Raw genomic sequence first — 18,331 nt, 5'->3', positions numbered from 1 at the left:
ATAGTGATAAAAAACAAATTTATATCGCTAACCAGGAACACTCACCTAGCCACTCAACTCATTTGACATCTCCACTGTGTAGTGCCCCCAAGGCCTTATAAATCTCATGCTCCCAGCTGCCTATATTACCCATCTGAGTGGCCTCCAAACACTAGCCGCTCATTCTACCTTTACTACACTGATTCCTTGGTTTTACAAAAGGGCCAGGCACACTCTTGCCTTACACCCTTATATGCTTCCAGATTTTAACCCCATTACAACACGTAGTTGATCTCCTTATTTCCATGGCTTTACTTAAATTGAGGCTATTTAAGTAAGAACTTCTTGACTTCCTTTTAAAAATGCTACCTACCTCACTTTTCCCCATTATGAATACTCTGGTATCCCTATCTCCCTTTACTGCATAATTTTTCTCCATAGGGAAATAAATGACTATCTAATAAGCAAGATGGTTTGCTTTCTGTTTCACATTAGAAGGCAAGTTCCATAAGGCAGGGATTTTTGCTTGTTTTGTTAACTGCTGAATTGTTAGTATTGACGACAGTGACCAGCATGTAGTAAACATTAAGTGTATGCTTTTGAGTGATTGAATGAACTAATGACATCTCTGTAAAATTCTAAGTTTTCAGATAATTGTTTTTGTTTATCATTAAATAGGATATTCAAATTATTTCATAAGGAAGTTTATGTTTGGATTTCCAAAAAAATGGGAAGAGTACATTGGTAGTTTTCTAGAACAATTAAGGTAAAGTAATTTTTAACTTTTTAATAAACAACTTTATTCAGGTATAATTTGCTTTTGATAATATATACATTTTAGATATAAAACGTGATGAGCTTTTACAAATGTGTATACTTATATAAACAATATAAAGTGGTCTGTTTGGGTTTTTTGGGGGGATTACTAGTGTTTTGGTTTTTTTTTTTTAAAGATTTATTTATTTATACAAGAACTGGGGTACAGGCCAGAGGTGCGGGAGGGTGAGAGAATTCACCAGAGAGAGCCGGGAGCAGAACAGGCAGATGGGCGAAAGACACCGCTGAGGGGAGCAGCGAGCGAGGCAGGAGAGGTCTGCCACGCCATGCGGGAATCGAACCCATGCTGCAGAGGCTGAGGACAGCTTCATAGTGCTGTGGTCAGCCTGCTGCGCCAACGGGGAGGCCCAGGAATGCTAGTTTTGAAGTTATATTTGACCTTAGACTTTCAGAAGGCAATAGCACTTTACTAGAATTTCTGTCACGGAGTAAATCTAAAAGGAAAATAATACCTTTGATATATTTCAAGGAGTCTTCCTTAGTCACCTACTCCTTAAGAGGCATGTAGTTGTTAAAAACAAGTCTGAAGCTCTTCATCCTTTTTTCTTTCACTCATTCCCTCAGTGGTTATTGAATGTCAGCTGCTTTGCAAACAGTGTCTACACCAAAGAAGAATTTGATTAATTTTTACCTTAAATAATTCAAGTGATATGATGATATAAGTTAATTAACAATGTAATAGGGGTTGGCAATTTTTTTCTGTAAAGCATGAGATAGTGTTTTATGTACATGTTGCCTCCATAGAAGGAATAGAAAAGCAACCACAGAGAGTACTTGAACCAATGTGGCAATGGTTCAGTAAACTTTATTTACAAAAGCAGGTAACTGGCAGGGTTTATCTTTAATTTTCTTATAATATTGACTTCAGTAGGAAATATAAGAGTATATAATAGGAAGCACTTAAGAGGTTATATTTTAATCTAGAGTTTAAATTTTAATCTTTTTACTTAAAATGTTATATACTTCAGTTCTTTGTTGGGGTGAGGAAAGGGATAGAAGCCATGGAGGATAAAATAATGTAAGTTAAGAGTAATCTTTGCTGTGGGGGGAAAGGAGCTTTATCTGAGGGAATTTCAATTATGGGTTTTATGCTTTGATAACCAATATTGGGGAGGAAAAAACAACACTATATTTGTTTTTAGGGCTTGTGAAAAGAAAGGGGGAAAGACCAGACAAAAACAGAAAGTTGGACTATTTGTCCCTGATGTTAAAAAATCAATGAAAAGTGATGCAGGAGAAAACCAGTCAGATGTCCTTCAAAGAGCCCACACCACTTATGACCTTGATTGTGATCATTTGGGTATGTTTGCTCTTTTATTCTCTACTGGTATAGTGGTAAATCCTTGTATATGCTCAACTTTATGGTTTAGTTTTAACATTGATGAGGAAAAAAAGTAATCCCAGTCAAGCTGAGTGAAAACACTTTGAGGACCTGCTTTCTTTAAATCATTCCATTTAAAGTAGTCACAGTTTCCAAGAACCTATTAATGATGTTACTGTATATAGTGTTGATTCCTTTTGTCATATACTGCACTAAAATTCCTGCTTTTTTACAACTTAAGGAAGAGAAACTGCAAAGCAAATTGCTTATAGTCAGCATTCAGCTTCCTTCACTAAATATTACTTATTAATCAGGATACCAAAAGAACCCTGATAGACATATCAATAAAAAATGATTCTTTCATAAGCCAGAAAGAAAAAGAAAAATACCGGATGGTCTCACTCATAGCAGGAATCTAGAAAACTTAAATAAGGGACCAGGAAAATGAATAACTATAAGAAAGTAAAAATCAAAATCAACAAACAACTATGAACCAGAGACACTCTATGGGGGGTGGGGGGTGGGGAGGGGAGGGATTGGGGTCAAAATAAGGGGGTCCCAATTGTATGGGGAATATAAAAATAAAAAAAAATTATATATATAAAAAAATGATTCTTTCAATTTCCTAGATCAGAGGTATTTAGGAAATTGCTTTTTACCTCAAACCTATGATAAAGATACCCATTATTTTTTTTTACTGTATTTTATTCCTGTTAATATACAAAAAAAAAATGTTGTCATGGTTTTTTGAATGAACATTTCTATAAAGGTACTGGCAGAACTGTTCTGTGTCAACTCTATCAAAACTATAATATGTCCAACATCCTACCCCACCACTAGGGTACTACTCTAACATCCACCAAAAAGACCAGGAAGTATGAACATTATTTTACTGTCCTTTCTAGATAATATAGATGAACAAAAGTTACTAGGAATCTATTGTAGAAGGAGCCCAGTGGCTTAGTAGGCTAGGCAGACCCAGGTTCAAGACGTGTCAGGGTCAGGCTAGGCACAGCTTGAGGTAGGACTGGCAATAATCTAGAATGGGGACTCCCTGGTGGCGCAAGGGGTTAAGACTCAGCACTATGAAGCTATCTGCAGCTACTGAAGTAGGAGTTCAATCCCCCCAGGGAGCTAACCCACATGGTGCAGCAGACCTCTCCTATCTTGCCCACTGCTCCTCTCAGCAGTGTATTTCAGTAGATCCTCCTGTTCTTCTCCCACTCTGGTGAATCTTCTCCCCCCTCTCCCCCACACCTCTGGCCTACACCCCATTTTTTGCATGCATGCATAAATCTTAAAAAAAAATCAGCTTCTTTTACTATACTATAGTAATTTTAAGAACAAAGACCATCTACTGTGTATCTTCTAAAACAGTAACAAAAACATTTTTTTAGTTTTAAGTTCATTTTAACTTATTTAGAACTTTTAACACCAAGAATTTTTGCTGAATAACCATTTGCTCAGCATTTTAATTAGCATGGATTTAGTTGGGTTTGTTCAACTAATTGAAGCATAAGAATACCATATACATGAAGAGATATAAGGGAAATAGAATTTGCTTTCTGCTTACTTGATGTGCAGTTAGGATAAACAGGAATTTGCATTTATAGATTGGGTTAATCCTACTATTTTACCTTCAGTTGTGACAAAGGAGATCCAGAATACATAGTAATGAGTAATATGACTGGCTTTTCTATGTCTTTTTTTGTTTTGTCTTGTTTTTGAGGAGAATAAAAGTGATTTGAACAAATCAGGCCCTCTGTAGAGTGCTTCTGTCCAAATAAAATTGCTTTTTTTTTTTTAAGATTTATTTATGCACACAAGAGCTGGGATTTAGACCAGAGGTGTGTGTGGAGGTGTTGGGTACGGGGGTCGGGGAATGAGAGGATTCACTAGAGAAGAGTGGGGAACAGAACAGGCAGATCTACTGAACTACACTGCTGAGGGGAGTAGTGGGCAAGATGCTGCAGTGTGATTAGCTCCCTGGCAAGGGACCAAACTTGTGCTGCAGGGGCTGCTGATAGCTTCACAGTGCAGACTTAACCCCTTGCACCACCAGGGAGACCCTAAAATTGGCTTCTATCATAATCATATTATAACAAGTATTTGTAAGAAAATGAAAGTGATTTCTTTAATGTGGAAAGGCAATTTTCTCTTTTATTGAACACTGATTTATATTTGTCTTTGTTTTCTTAGAACTGAAGAACAGTAAGCACAATAGGTTGCCAGGAGCTACAGAATTAAATGTTTGTCACAGTAATCACCAAAATAAACCAACATTAAGGCTTCCAGATGATCAAATAAATAGTACTGTTCAAGCTGGAGGAGAATATGACTTATCTAATCGGGTAAGCTTTTTCAGTACAGTGATATGTAGAGGGTTGGTGTGATACTACTGAAAAAGTTTGTGACCAAGTCAGAAATCATGAGTCAGTTTGCTAAATAATAAATCTTCATTAGTTTGGCACTTAAGAAGATGACTTGATATTTATTTTCCAGCTGTTAATTGGATAAGTGCAGGCAACAGTAACAAAAATTTTAACTCTTAGAGTAAGCTTTAAGTGTCTCTGTGTGTATGCTCTTGAATACAAGTATTAAATCACTAAAGGAAGTATGAAAGCTAAATGATACCCACGTGGTATTTCCAAAGTTCAAGCTCAGGCCGGTAAGTTTCTGAATGCCTCCAGGAATGAAATTTGTAAGACAAAATTACCTAGAAATTATATTCTTTAAAGATGTGGTGAAAATGTTTGAGGTAACGCTTACAGGTAGTAGCAGTTAAAATAAAGTTTTCTTTTTGTCTTGAAGGAAATAATTAGAAAAGGAGTATATAAAAAGTTGTCTTCAAAGAAACTTGAAAATTATGACAGAACAAATGAAAGAATACATAAGGAAGGTAATACATCTTTACTGGCTTTATAATGAGTAGAAAGCTACTATATGAAATATTTTTAATGTAATAAAAACATTCTTGTAAATTTCTAAATCTAAAATGGGAAACTTAATGGTTATAAATGTTCAGGGTTTTTTTCTTAACATAGAATAATTGCATGACAAAATAATTATTACTTTAAAGACCATATTTACTATAGGTTTGCCTCCTTTAACGTAGGTACTAAATAATTTTAAGTCACAAGATTATACATTATTTTATTTATTATTTTTTTAAAGATTTTATTTATTTATACAAGAACTGGGGTACAGGCCAGAGACATGGGAGGGTGAGAGAATTCACCAGACAGAGTGGGGAGCAGAATAGGCAGACGACCAAAAACACTGCTGAGGGGAGCAGCGGGCGAGACAGGAGAGTTCTGCTGCACCATGTGGGTATCTCCCTGGCTGGCAGGGAATCGAAGCAGCACTGCAGAGGCTGCGGACAGCCTCACAGCACTGCAATCAACCCGCTGCGCCTCCAGGGATGCCCTATACATTATTTTAAATATAATTATAGGCATATTTGGAAACTACATCTTTTTATGAAGTTAATAGCAAATTTTAGTTATGTGTTGTGTGGATTTTCAAATTGTAACTAATTTGAGATCTTCATCTTTGATTTTGTCTTATGAAATTAAAGAGAGAATTGAAGATTTGAATGTACCCATTGATATTCTAACTTCAAGGGAACAATTTTTCTCAGACAAAGGAAGAAAACACATGACTGTTAATCCAAGGGATGCTTATATTTTAGTAACACCACTTAAATCTAAAAAGGTGATAGAGCAAAAATGCATAAAGTATAATCTGTCCTCTAGCACCATTCAAGCAGTAATGGACTATGTCCTGCTAAGGCACCAGGAAAAAAAGGAATCAGATATAAACGAAACTGTAAGTCCGACCTATAAGCCCACAGAGTCTTTAGAAGATGCAAATGAGAATAGTATGGAACTTAAATATAAAAACAAAGAAAGTTGCAGTGAATGTGATATACCCACTGTTGGTCCTAAAAAGGAACAAATGATCACTTCTGACTTTAAAAAAAATCCAAAGTTGTTACCAAAATCGAAGAAAATCAAAAATCAAGTAACTATGTCATTTTACAAGCATGAATCTTCATCAGATTTGTCTAGTGAAGAGAGTGAAACAGAAAAGGAAATTAGAAGGAAAACTCAGGTTAAAAAAATCAGAACAAGAAATACCAAAGAAACAGTGATTCAGCTGAGAAAAAGCAGAACAAACACAAGGAAAATACCAGTGATTTCTGAATCTGAAACTGAAGAGAGTGAAGATGAATTTCACATCAAACGAAAGAAAGCCAGATGTTCTGCCAAAGAAACTGAGCAGAAATCTGGTGTTAGGAATGAACTTCCAGCTATTGAGGCAATGGGATCTGGTAAGATGAATAGATATTCCTTAAAATGTTTACCTGCTGTAATTCACACTGAGGACTGGAATGAGGAGGAGTTACAGAAACTTCATTGGTAAGTAGCTATCACTCTGAAATATCTGTAAACTCCAAAAGGGGAGCTATGTAATGACTTCTTAGGATTGATATGGAAGATGTCATCCAAAAAAACATGGAGAAAAAAATCACAATATATACCAAGATGGAGAGAGAATACAGGCAGGTAACTTGCAACTACTTATGAACATTTTGTTGTCACCTTTAGTACTTATAAGGAAAGCAAAAGCAACCTTTTCATTAATTTGTTGGTTATCCTACTTACTGTTTTGTTTGTTTATTTGATTCTCAGTTGCAGCCCACTGCTTTGTGCTACTTATCATCCTTGTCACCTACTAAGGCAGACTATTAGTAATAATCACTGTAAGAAGTTTACAAGAGTCTCAGAAATCCAGACTTACCTTAGGCAGATACTTGAAATAAGATCTCAAGTATTACGTAGGCCAAAATTCATGATAAGTACATTTTAATTGAACAGGTTATATAAAAATAGGAAGAGAGCATATTGAGAAATACTGAAAGAAAATATAACTGGAGTACAGAACAGTACAAGATGAGATAAGACAAGCAAGGAACAGTGTGGGTTTTTATGCTAAGAATGTTGAAGCAAGTTTTAAATAGGACTGGAATACTGTGAAATTTGCCCTTTTAAAATTACCTGGGATAAACTAAAGGAGATTGTTAATTATAACCTAATTTCTTTTTAACTGCCTTAACTATTTCCATCATGACAAAATAGTTTTTATTTTTTTTAAAGATTTATTTATACATACAAGAACTGGGGTACAGGCCAAAGGTGTGTGTGGGGGGTGAGAAGATTCACCAGAGACAGAGTGGGGAGCAGAACAGGCAGACTGACTGAAATACACTGCTGTGGGGAGCAGCGGGCGAGTCAGGAGACGTCTGCTGTGCCATGTGGATAGCTCACTGGCTGGGGATCGAACTTGTGCTGCAATGGCTGCGGCGAGCTTCATAGGTTGCATCTTAACACCTTATGCCACTAGAGAGGCCCCCAAATTGCATTAGTGCTCCAGTTTAGAATACCTATGGAGTATTAAATAAAAGAGTAGAACATTTATTACCAGTTCTCTAATGTTAATAAGTCTCCTCCTTTTATGCATGGAGTGAATGGTATTCTGTAGTTGACTTTTATCTTTTCATAAGAGCTAATTCTTAAATTTTCAGGATTTCAAATTATTTAAGTCATTAAAAATGAAATTTATAAACTTAACCATTAATAAGATTTTTTAAAAGCAAATACTTAAACATCACTTTCTAATTTTACCACATTTTACTATGTATTCCCATAAGATTATTAATATCTATTATATCTGTCATGGAATTTCTATGTAATCTTTTGATAATTACACATTTCTTAAAAATTCCATATTCAGTGATGTTATTAGCTTGAAATCAGCTATAACGTGTATATGTGCAATGTGGAAATTAGCAAACACTATAAATCAGGACTTTTAACCCTAGATTGCTGGTTGTTAAAAATTACTAGTGTTGGGGCCTCCCCGGTGGCGCAGCGGTTGAGCGCTGGGTTGCAAAGCTGCCCACAGCCTCTGCAGCGCCAGTTTGATCCCCGGCTGCTCCCCGGCCACCAGAGGAGGGTCCCACATGGCGCACAGACCTCTCCTGCCGCCCGCTGCTCCCCTCAGCAGTGTACTTCATTCCTTCTGCCTGCTCTGCTCCCCGCTCTGGCTCTGGTGAATTCTCTCACCCTCCTGCACTTCTGACTGTACCCAGTGCTTGTATAAATAACAAACAAACAAACAAACAAACAAACAAATAAATAAATAAATAAATAAATAAATAAATAAATCTAAAAAAAAAAATTACTAGTGTTATACTACATATGTTACATTATTTGGTGAATTGAATAGATCTTTTCAGTCTAAACTATTAGCCTAGCCACAATATATAAAATCAGGCCTTTTTATTTGGGGGTGGGAAGTAGGGAATGGTGGAATAGCAATAGGTATGTCAGGTTCTAAATAATCATTTGTAAATCAACTTTTAGAATTTAATTCATTTACCAATGCATTGGGAATGACCTTATATTGACTTAGTTTTTTTTATTCCAACTTTTATATCCCTCAGTTAGGTATTATATGTAAAATACTGAATTCTATAAATTATAATGGAATGAAAGCAAATGTAACAATTTTTTTTTGGCTTTTTTAAGGATTTTATATAATTCTTACATCATTTTTCATGTTGCACAATGTATGCATTTTCATTTTGGTTATATTCCCCCTACATTTCCCACCTCCCTTATTCTGACCCTAATCCCTCTTCTCCTCCCCCCGCCCCCCACTGTAGTGTGTCTCTGGTCTCTAGTTGCTTTTTGATTTTGATTTTTACTTTATTGCAATTAGTCTTTTTCCTGGACCCTTATTTAAGGTGTAACAATTTTTTTTAAAGATTTATTTATTTGTTTGTTTATTTATTTATTTATTTTATATATACAAGCACTGGGTACAGTCAGAAGCACGGGAGGGTGAGAGAATTCACCAGAGCCAGAGCAGGGAGCAGAGCAGGCAGAAGGACCGAAGTACACTGCTGAGGGCAGCAGTGGGCGGCAGGAGAGGTCTGCGTGCCTTGTGGGATCCTCGCCCGGGGGCTGGGGATCGAACGGGCGCTGCTGAGGCTGCAGGCAGCTTCGCAACCCAGCGCTCAACCGCTGTGCCACCGGGTAGGCCCAAGGTGTAACAATTTTTAATAAGAGTATATGACCTGGTGTATATAGGAACTGAGAGCTTATCTTTCAATATACTTGGCATTGATAAAATTTGAGAAGTGGTGTGGAAAAGTTACTTATATTAGAGTCCCCCAGAAGTTCAAATCATTGATTATAGTTTGACATGAAAAAATGCTGAAAGAATAGGGATGATCTTTTAGGTTTAATAAAATACTGAAAAATAGAAAGCATCTATTAGATATGTAAATGTACATCTTCATATTTTAAGCACTAGAGGAATTGAATGGAAGGGAGTAGTATCTTCTCTCCAGATAGTTGTCTTTCTGAATAGTTATCTAGAATGGCTTTGGTAAAATTCCTTTAGCTCAATAAATCTCATTCGTTTCATGCTATGCTTTTAGGATGTATTTTTATTAATTTGAATTTCTTATTCTTTTATTGGTTTTGATCTTCCTTAGTGCTTTTACATCTCTTCCAAAGCACAAACCTGGGTTTTGGTCAGATGTAGCTATGGCTGTAGGTTCTCGATCTGCTGAAGAATGCCAGAAGAAATACACAGAAAATCCCCGAGGAAAAGGATCCCAGACACATGTCACTGAGAAAAAGCCAGTCAATCCCAAAAACCGAAATGGTAACCTTTGTAGTTTTTTTCCTAGTTATCAATATTAATTTCTAATCACGTACTACATATATTTTATAATTACCCATATGTCTTACATAGGTAAGTGTTTTCTTACAAAGTTAGAAAGAACTTCAAAGATCACCTGTTTAATTTTTAAGTCTTGCCTAGACAGTTACTTCCTTCAATATAAGTCTTAGCGGCTTTCAGTTTGTTCTAGGAAATCTGCAGTTGGAACCAGAGATTTCAATTTTTTTTTTTTTTTGAGACTGTTTTTCAGTCTCTCTCTCTCTTTTTTTTTAAAAGATTGATTTATTTATGCATACAAGAACTGGGGTACAGGCCAGAGGTGTGGGGGGTGAGAGGATTCACCTGAGACAGAGCAGGGAACAGAATAGGCAGAGAAACCAAAGTATACTGCTGAGGGGAGCAGCTTGTGAGTCAGGAGAGGTCTGCTGTGCCATGTGGGTAGCTCCCTGGCCAGGGATCAAACTTGCGCCACAGAGGCTGCGGACAGCTTACAGTGCTGTGCTCTAACTCCTTGCGCCACCAGGGAGGCCCAAGATTTCAATATTTGATTGATTGTTCTAAGGATCTAATTTAATTTGAGGCCACTTGGGTAGAGCCTCCTAGTAATTCATAAGAAAACTCAGACTAAATTTAGTTTTTGTAATCCCTAGGAATACAAACTTTTGCCAAGGGTTTATGCCAAAGAAGTCCTGTACCAATATTCAGAGTGTATCCAGTATCCCTTTTATTTAATACTTTTATTTCTAATAGGTAATTATATTTTAATAAATCAATAAGTTAGACACTGAGTAACGGGGTTTGTGGAGGTTAACATTTCTCACAGGATAAAAGCCTTTCAACCTTACCCTATCTAATCTTAAGTAGTTTCTTCCTGAGTATCTTCCCCACTAATTATATTGCATAGATGCCATTGTAGAATCATTTGTTATTTAGATTTATAAATATCTAATTATCAATATACACTAAGTATTGATATTTATTAGTATCTATTGATATCTTAGTATCAAAATATTAGTATCTATTAATATCTTAGTATCAATATTTACTAAGATACTAGTAAATACTGTTTATTTAATAGTAATACACAATTTAGATTTTGCATGTACTATAAAATTCTTATGAAAATGTTTTACTGTCTTGCTGACTCTAGGCAAAATTGGTGATGCTGATAAGACACAAACAATTAAGATAACTGCCAGAGTGGGAACTCTTAAAAGGAAGCGGCAAATGAGGGATTTTCTGGAACAGTTGCCAAAAGATGACCATGATGATTTCTTCAGTACAAACCCTTTGCAGAATCAAAGAGTACTGGTAAGAGATTTAAATATTTGAAATCACTGAGGTTTGGGGAGTTTTGATTTTTATGTTGACTTTCATACTCCATTTTTACATAGGCCTTTGTTCATCCCTACTACTTAGACCCAAGGATTGATAGCTTCCATAGACATGACCAAAATATAGGACAGGAAGTAACCTGCTAGTACACGCCATTTTCATGGGATTACAGGGTGTACCCTTCATTGGGGTTCAAAGTTAACATTTGTAGAACCCAATAGAAAACTCAGAAATAGACCAAACATATACATTTAAAATTTAACATGCAATTAGGCAAACTTGAAAAGAAAAAAAAAAAGATTACAAAACATTATCTGTATCATGAATTGAATGGAGGGGTTAAATAATAGCACAAGATTAACAGACTTGAATGTATAAAATATTTTTTATAATATGAAAGGTAGTATAAAAGTTTCAGTGATTGGGATAAAATATTTGCAACATACAAAAATTTTTATGAAGTGAAATTTTTATATTTATGAAATGAAAAACTAATTCAAACATTATTGTACTAATAATGTCAAGATAATAGGGGAAAAATGGGCAAAAAAAAATTCATAAGCCTAAATGAACACTTAGGGAAGTTACTTTAGTTACCAGTCAAAGGAAAGTAAATTATATACATATCTTCTAAATTACAGAATCATTTTTTTAAAAATTAGTTAAAATATCCACTAACCAAAAAAAATGATGTTGGTACAGTCACACATCAGTGGATGCATAATTAAGTCATACCTTTTAGAAAGCAGTGTGGCAATATAAATCATAACATTTCTACTCTTGGAAGTTTATGCTAAGAAACTGAAAGGAAGCCAGAAATCTTTGCAAATATATATTTAATGAAGGTTTATATTTATAGCAAAAATAATCTGCAGACCCAACAAGAGTGTCCTTTATAGACGCAATGAAGTAGAGTACAGATTTGAGATTTTCCAGATTTAAATATAAATGTTCAGAATATTAAGGTTAAAGTAACAGGAAATGGATGGACATAAACAATTGGACTATTAATTGTAAAATTAGAAAGGATTTTTTGTGTATACTAAAGGTTTTTTTTCATCCATTTCTTAATATTAAAATGGCTATATGGTACACTACAGAATTAGTAATATAACCTGGGCCCCTTTTTTGTCTACATAGATTGTAAAAGGAGGTATTATAAGGGAGTCATCTGAGGGTCTTGCTGTATTTTCTGCACAACACCGTGGACTTTTAGGGGTTGTACCCTTTATATTATTTGACCATTATTTAATTCATTATATTTTGGCCTAAATGCAATAACAGAACAACATTGCATTAAAAGATAATAAAGATAGATAATAAAGTAGAAATAGAAAGCAGTGAATGAGTTAGTTCATTTTCTGAGGCATGTTCACTTTCTTTAAGTTTCTGATATAAAGGTAAGTAGAGTCTTAATGACTGAATTGTCTTTTGAAACTATACACACACACATTTATAATAGAGTTCCTATTATGGGCCAAGCAAAAACAGTAAATGAACTGCAGTTTTGTTCTGTGCACAGAATCAGTAAACTCTTGCCTATGGGCCAAATCTAGCATTCTACCTCTTTTTGTAAACAAAATTTTATTAGGACACAGACATGCCCACTGTTTACATCTTGACTGTGGCTGCTTCCATGCTGAAACACCAAAGTTAAGTAGTTGAGACAGAGACTTTATGGACAGCAAAGCCTAAATATTGTATAGGAAATGTATACTGAATACCTCATCTACACACTTGAGGAATAGGTGTCACTGTCTCCATTTTACACAATGAAACTATGTTTTCTAGAGGCCAAGCTCTCCTCAACCTGTTAGCATTTTTAGTTATCTTGGTTGAAAAATTATGAGGAAAATACCTTGTCAAACTACCAAAAATCATTTTGTGTTAAATTCCATTTTTAGTGCTGCCTGCTGTTAATAAATATTTGCTTTCTAGTTGCCAAGTTTCCGGGACAGTAAAGAAGAGGATGATATTCTGCCAAATATGGACAGAAATCCATCAACTCCATCATCAGTTATCTTTCCATTGGCAAAAACTCCTCAGTGTCAGCATGTCAGTCCTGGCATGCTAGCCTCTATAAATAGGTAACTATTTATACATATAATACTGTAATTCTCTGTATCATTGTTTAACATTTCATGAGTTAAAGAGAGTAGATGTCAGTAATGAGAACAGTCATCATCACTAAAAATAATCAAGAGTAGTTCCCAGAAGTCAAGGATGGACAGTTTCAGGAAGTAGTAGTGTTAATCATTAGCTCATACTTAGGTTCCAAATGGATCAAAGTTTTGCACATAAAAAATTAAACTATAAGAAAATACCTGAAGAAGTCTTGGAGAATTACTTTATAATCTTAGAGTAGTGAAGGTCTTTGTAACAATGAGGCAAGACCCAGAAGCCACCTACAAGAAGAATGATAAAGTCAACCCTATATAAAAATAAAGTTTTATATGATATCAACCACTATAAATAATCAAAAACAAACCTACAACCTGAAAAAAAGAATATGGAATTAACCAGAGGAAAAAGCTCATGTCCCTAATGCAGCATTCCTACAAATCAACAGTAGAAAAGCCATTCTCATACATTACTGGTAAGAAAGTAAATTAGTACAATCTTTGTAGGGACAGTTTGTCAGTAATTATCACAATTATAAATGAACTTGTGATCCTACTTCTAGAATTGTATGTACAACTTATTTATTGTAGTATTGCTTATAATAGCAAAAGATTGGAAACAATTCAAATGGCCATTGATAGGGGCTAAACAAATTCTGATACATTATAAAGTCATAGAAATTAATGAACAAATTATTTACTATCATGGTAAAATGTTCAATATAAAATAAAAAATGTTAGATGTTCTACTTAAAAAAATGAGTTTCATAGATTTCTTTACTATTTTTTTTTAAAGATTATTTATGCATACAGAAACTGGGGCACAGGCCATATATGTGGGAGGGTGAGAGGATTCACCAGAGATGGAGCAGGGAACAGAACAGGCAGACTGACTGAAATACATTGCTGAGGGGAGCAGCAGGGGAGACAGGAGAGTCTGCTGCGCCATGTGGGAATCTCCCTGGCAGGCCAGGATCAAACCTGCGCTGCAGAGGCTGTGGACAGCTTCACAGCACTGCGCTCAACTGCCTGTGCCACCAGGGAGGCCCTCTTCACTATTTCTTGACTACACTAGTACTATTAATTGGCTTCCCTTTCATATAATTTTAAATAATGAAATCATTTTTGTTACTTCAGAAGTGATCTCTGTATACAGGAAAAGACTTAGGAGGTGCTGATCCTGAACAATTGGCTAAATTACTCATTTGCCATGCAGCTGTGTATAGTTCATATTAGCATCTTAATATTGTCACATATTTATAAATTTCTACAACTTATGCCTTTAAGGTTCCCAAATAGTCATAAAGGAAATAATCATATAAGATTTTAGAGCCAAAAGAGGATTAGATTTGTTCATCTGGTTTTTATTGTCATAAGTGGAACTATGACTTACTGGGAAAGTTGATACCACTGTTCTGTTTGGCTTCAGTTTCAACTGTAAATTAAGCCAAGCCTATTTGCTAAGAATGAGAGGGGAAAGAGATAAGATATAAGAAAATTTAAAATTTCATAGTTGATATGGTAAGTTACAACAAAGGTAGTAACTGTAGAAATAACTGAAGACTCAAAACAGTTGGAAGCTGTAAGCTGCCGATTCTCATCATCAGAGGTAGCTTAACGTAATCAACTTTAAGATTCATTCTAGATAAAATCAAGTGAACAGGAAAAGGGAGTAAAAGATGTAACAAAAAGGAATCCAAGGACAAAGTTTTAATGAGTTTTGAAAAAAAGGCAGCAAGATAGATTGTAGAGTATAAATGGGGTAATGCACAATAAACTATTATTTCCTAGATTATTCCTAATCAAAAGTAAAGAACACTTTTAAAATGTTTAATTGAGGGCCTCTCCGGTGGCGCAGCGGTTGAGTGCTGGGTTGCGAAGCTGCTGCGGCCCTGGTTCTATCCCCGGCTGCTCCCCGGCCACCAGAGGAGGGTCCCACATGGCGCGCAGACCTCTCCTGCCGACCGCTGCTCCCCTCAGCAGTGTGCTTCGGTCCTTCTGCCTGTTCTGCTCCCCGCTCTGGCTCTGGTGAATTCTCTCACCCTCCCGCGCTTCTGACTGTGCCCAGTGCATATATAAACAAACAAACAAACAAATAAATAAAACATGCCTCTATTAAAAAAAAAATGTTTAATTGAAGCACTGTGTATATCTTCAGTGGTGTATTTTCCTTTTAAAAATGTACTTTTTTTTTTAAAGATTTATTTATACATACAAGAACCGGGGTACAGGCCAGATATGCAGAAGGGTGAGGGGATTCACCAGAGACAGAATGGGGAACAGAACAGGCAGACTGACTGAAATACACTGCTGAGGGAAGCAGCGGGCAAAACAGGAGAGGTCTGCTGCACCATGTAGGTAGTTCCCTGGCCGGCCGGGATCGAACCTGCACTGCAGAGGCAGCGGACAGCTTCAGCACTGCGCTCAACCGCCTGTGCCACCAGGGAGGCCCGGGAAAAATGTACTTTTAAAAGATCCGATACAATTTAATTTTTGCCAATTGCTATTCAACCTGTGGATAAAGGTATGGTCATTAAAGTTGACTTGAAATTATTTTGTATTCAAACAGGGATGATTGTGATAAATATGTTTTTCATATGCAAAAAAGACATAAAGGTGGTGTTGTCTGGGGCAATATCAAGAAAAAAATAGTAAGTATTTTTATTCTTCATTTATTCAATGCCAGTCTATTGCACAAAACATGGCAATTTGTGAATTACAACGTAATAGTCCCTCAAGATGCTTACAGGGTGATACAAATAAATTATGAGGTCACAAGTGAAGTAAGTATGTAAGTGGTATCCCATTATAGATGGTAGCTCATCCTAACTACTTCTGAGCTTTTGTTCTTCTTAATGGGTTATAATTTGAGCTGTGTACCAAACTATAGTATCTATGATTTAGCCCTATTTTTTCATAGACTAGTATGTTGTAGCCAATGTGCGAGAGTTTAAACAACAAAGGATTTAATGTTTAAATTTCTAATTTCAAGGTCTGACTCCCTATACCTACTTTATGACATGGAAAACTAGAGTTTTCTAATGTCATTTTACTCACATATGGTATGTTGTGGGGATCATGACATTATTGGTTTATCTCACTGAATGATTTTGAGGGCTCAATAATATAAAAATGTTGATTCATTTTACAGGGAAAAATACATATTCACATGATAATCTATAATTTTGAGTTTATATCTCAAATGTTTCAGCAATACTTACCTTTAGTATAGTGGGGATACTCTGATTCCTTTTCATTTTTAAGATTACAAGCCATGGCTAACAGCTTAAAAAAGTTTGATGTACATAAGCATACATTAATCACTCAAAAATTGCCATATAAATTATCATTTTAGCCAAGAATTTAAAATACAGAGAACTTAAATTTTGCTAGTGTAAGGTAAAAGAATAAATACTTAATAGATTTTGGCAACTTCTAGAGGTCCATAAACTACCCTTTAAGCACTGTAGCATTCACTTGTAATGTTTTCTTATAGTAACGTTTGCCAGGAGTGAGAAACAACATTAAGTCATGGCTCTTGCCCTGGATAATTAGACATTTCACAGATAATTATAATTGATTAGATGATGGTACAGGCATGTGTTCAAGGTACTCTGGGGCATAAACCATGCTTAAGGTTTGTCTGGATTGGAGGTACTATTTAGCTGTTAATGTGAAATGTGAACTCTTTTGTAGGTTAAAAATGATTTTTCAACTCCAACGTCAAGGAAAACCCCATTTAACAAAGGTAATATGCTTTTGTTTTTCTTTCATAGCTGTTTTATTGTAGGGTCATCTCTTATTAAGATAGTGCTAAAACTAATGGCTCTCAAGTGAGCTGACATACCATTTGGTTTCCTACAGTTATTTCAATTTCACTGAAGTTACTTTTAGAAATGTATTTACCGTTCTTACTAAATTCTCTTTACAGAATTAGGAGAAAGCTCTGGTATTGGAAAACGTTTTACTAATGCTATGGAATCTTTAGATGAAGAAGAGAACGATTATTACTTTTCAAACTCGGATTCTACATAGTAAAAATGAGAATATTTCCATGATTTTTCTCAAGAAGCAGTGCATTTATATTTTCATTTGAAGTATATTTCTTTGTAACACGGCTACAGATGAAATTGTGGACTCCTTTTCAAAGGATTTATGTATTTGTATTCAAAGTAAATTATCTTTCCATATAATATTCCTTATTGCTGCAGCTTACTAAAAATGTAAGGAAAGTTATTTTGTTTGTATAGATATTTGTAAATTTCTTTTTTACACTATTAAAATATACAGATAAGACGGTCTTTGTAAGTACCTAAGACTGCTTTTAAAAATCATGTTCCACATAGATTTTTAAGATGTTTTCAAGAAAATGTTACTATCCTTAAGGATGGAGGGGGAAAATAAAAATTAGATTGTACTTGTCAGGAGGCTGCTGAATTCATGAAGACTTTGTTAGCATTTGTCACCACTTGGTATACAAGCCAGTTGATCTAATGGTTAACTTTACATGTTGTTGAAACTGATGTGCTTTCTCCTGATTTTTTTTTCTTAAAGCTTGTGATCAGCATATCTCATAAGTAAATTTAATGTATTGCTTTTTCATTTTCTTAGGTAAAATGGAACTGATTTTGTTGCACTCTTAAGCCCTATTTACATATCTATAGAACTTAAATTTGGTTTCAACATTAGAAAGATTGGATTAGTAATAAACCTACCATTGTAAGACCTCAACTTGATATATCATGTCATAGTAGTCATAGTAAACATTTTCCTTCATAGTAAAAGAAATAAACTTATTTTAGTTTTTTTCTGCTATTATGTTTTAAATTTCGACATGGAATATTTTCCCATCCTCACAGTACTTATTTACTACCCTTTCTCTCCAGCTGGGTTGTCCAAATAAAGTTTGTTTGCCTTTAATATTTGTTTTGAGGTTTTGATTATTTTTTAATTATTGGATCATAAACAAATTTGCATACTT

At 35.1% G+C, this 18,331-nt stretch overlaps 1 protein-coding gene across 1 annotated transcript in view; it reads left to right on the top strand.

The window, feature by feature from the left end:
* Window positions 1-17,465, top strand: part of MIS18BP1 (MIS18 binding protein 1) — a gene marked incomplete at its 5' end in the record, with an annotated part of 28,680 nt that extends 11,215 nt beyond the window's left edge. Inside the window, 10 exons of the mRNA XM_084240265.1 lie at window positions 658-745; window positions 1,959-2,116; window positions 4,337-4,488; window positions 5,630-6,558; window positions 9,705-9,877; window positions 11,046-11,206; window positions 13,169-13,317; window positions 15,920-16,001; window positions 17,047-17,098; window positions 17,282-17,465. Coding sequence (XP_084096391.1) covers window positions 658-745; window positions 1,959-2,116; window positions 4,337-4,488; window positions 5,630-6,558; window positions 9,705-9,877; window positions 11,046-11,206; window positions 13,169-13,317; window positions 15,920-16,001; window positions 17,047-17,098; window positions 17,282-17,385 — 2,048 coding nt within the window. The 3' untranslated portion in view covers window positions 17,386-17,465. The remainder of the gene's footprint in view (window positions 1-657; window positions 746-1,958; window positions 2,117-4,336; window positions 4,489-5,629; window positions 6,559-9,704; window positions 9,878-11,045; window positions 11,207-13,168; window positions 13,318-15,919; window positions 16,002-17,046; window positions 17,099-17,281) is intronic.
* Between the last annotated feature and the right edge of the window lie 866 nt (window positions 17,466-18,331).

Source organism: Talpa europaea (genome assembly GCF_964194135.1).
Source record: "Talpa europaea genome assembly, chromosome: 8".
NCBI classification, from domain to species: domain Eukaryota; kingdom Metazoa; phylum Chordata; class Mammalia; order Eulipotyphla; family Talpidae; genus Talpa; species Talpa europaea.
Note: the sequence above shows the minus strand (reverse complement) of the source record. Positions and strands in the feature narration are given on the sequence as shown.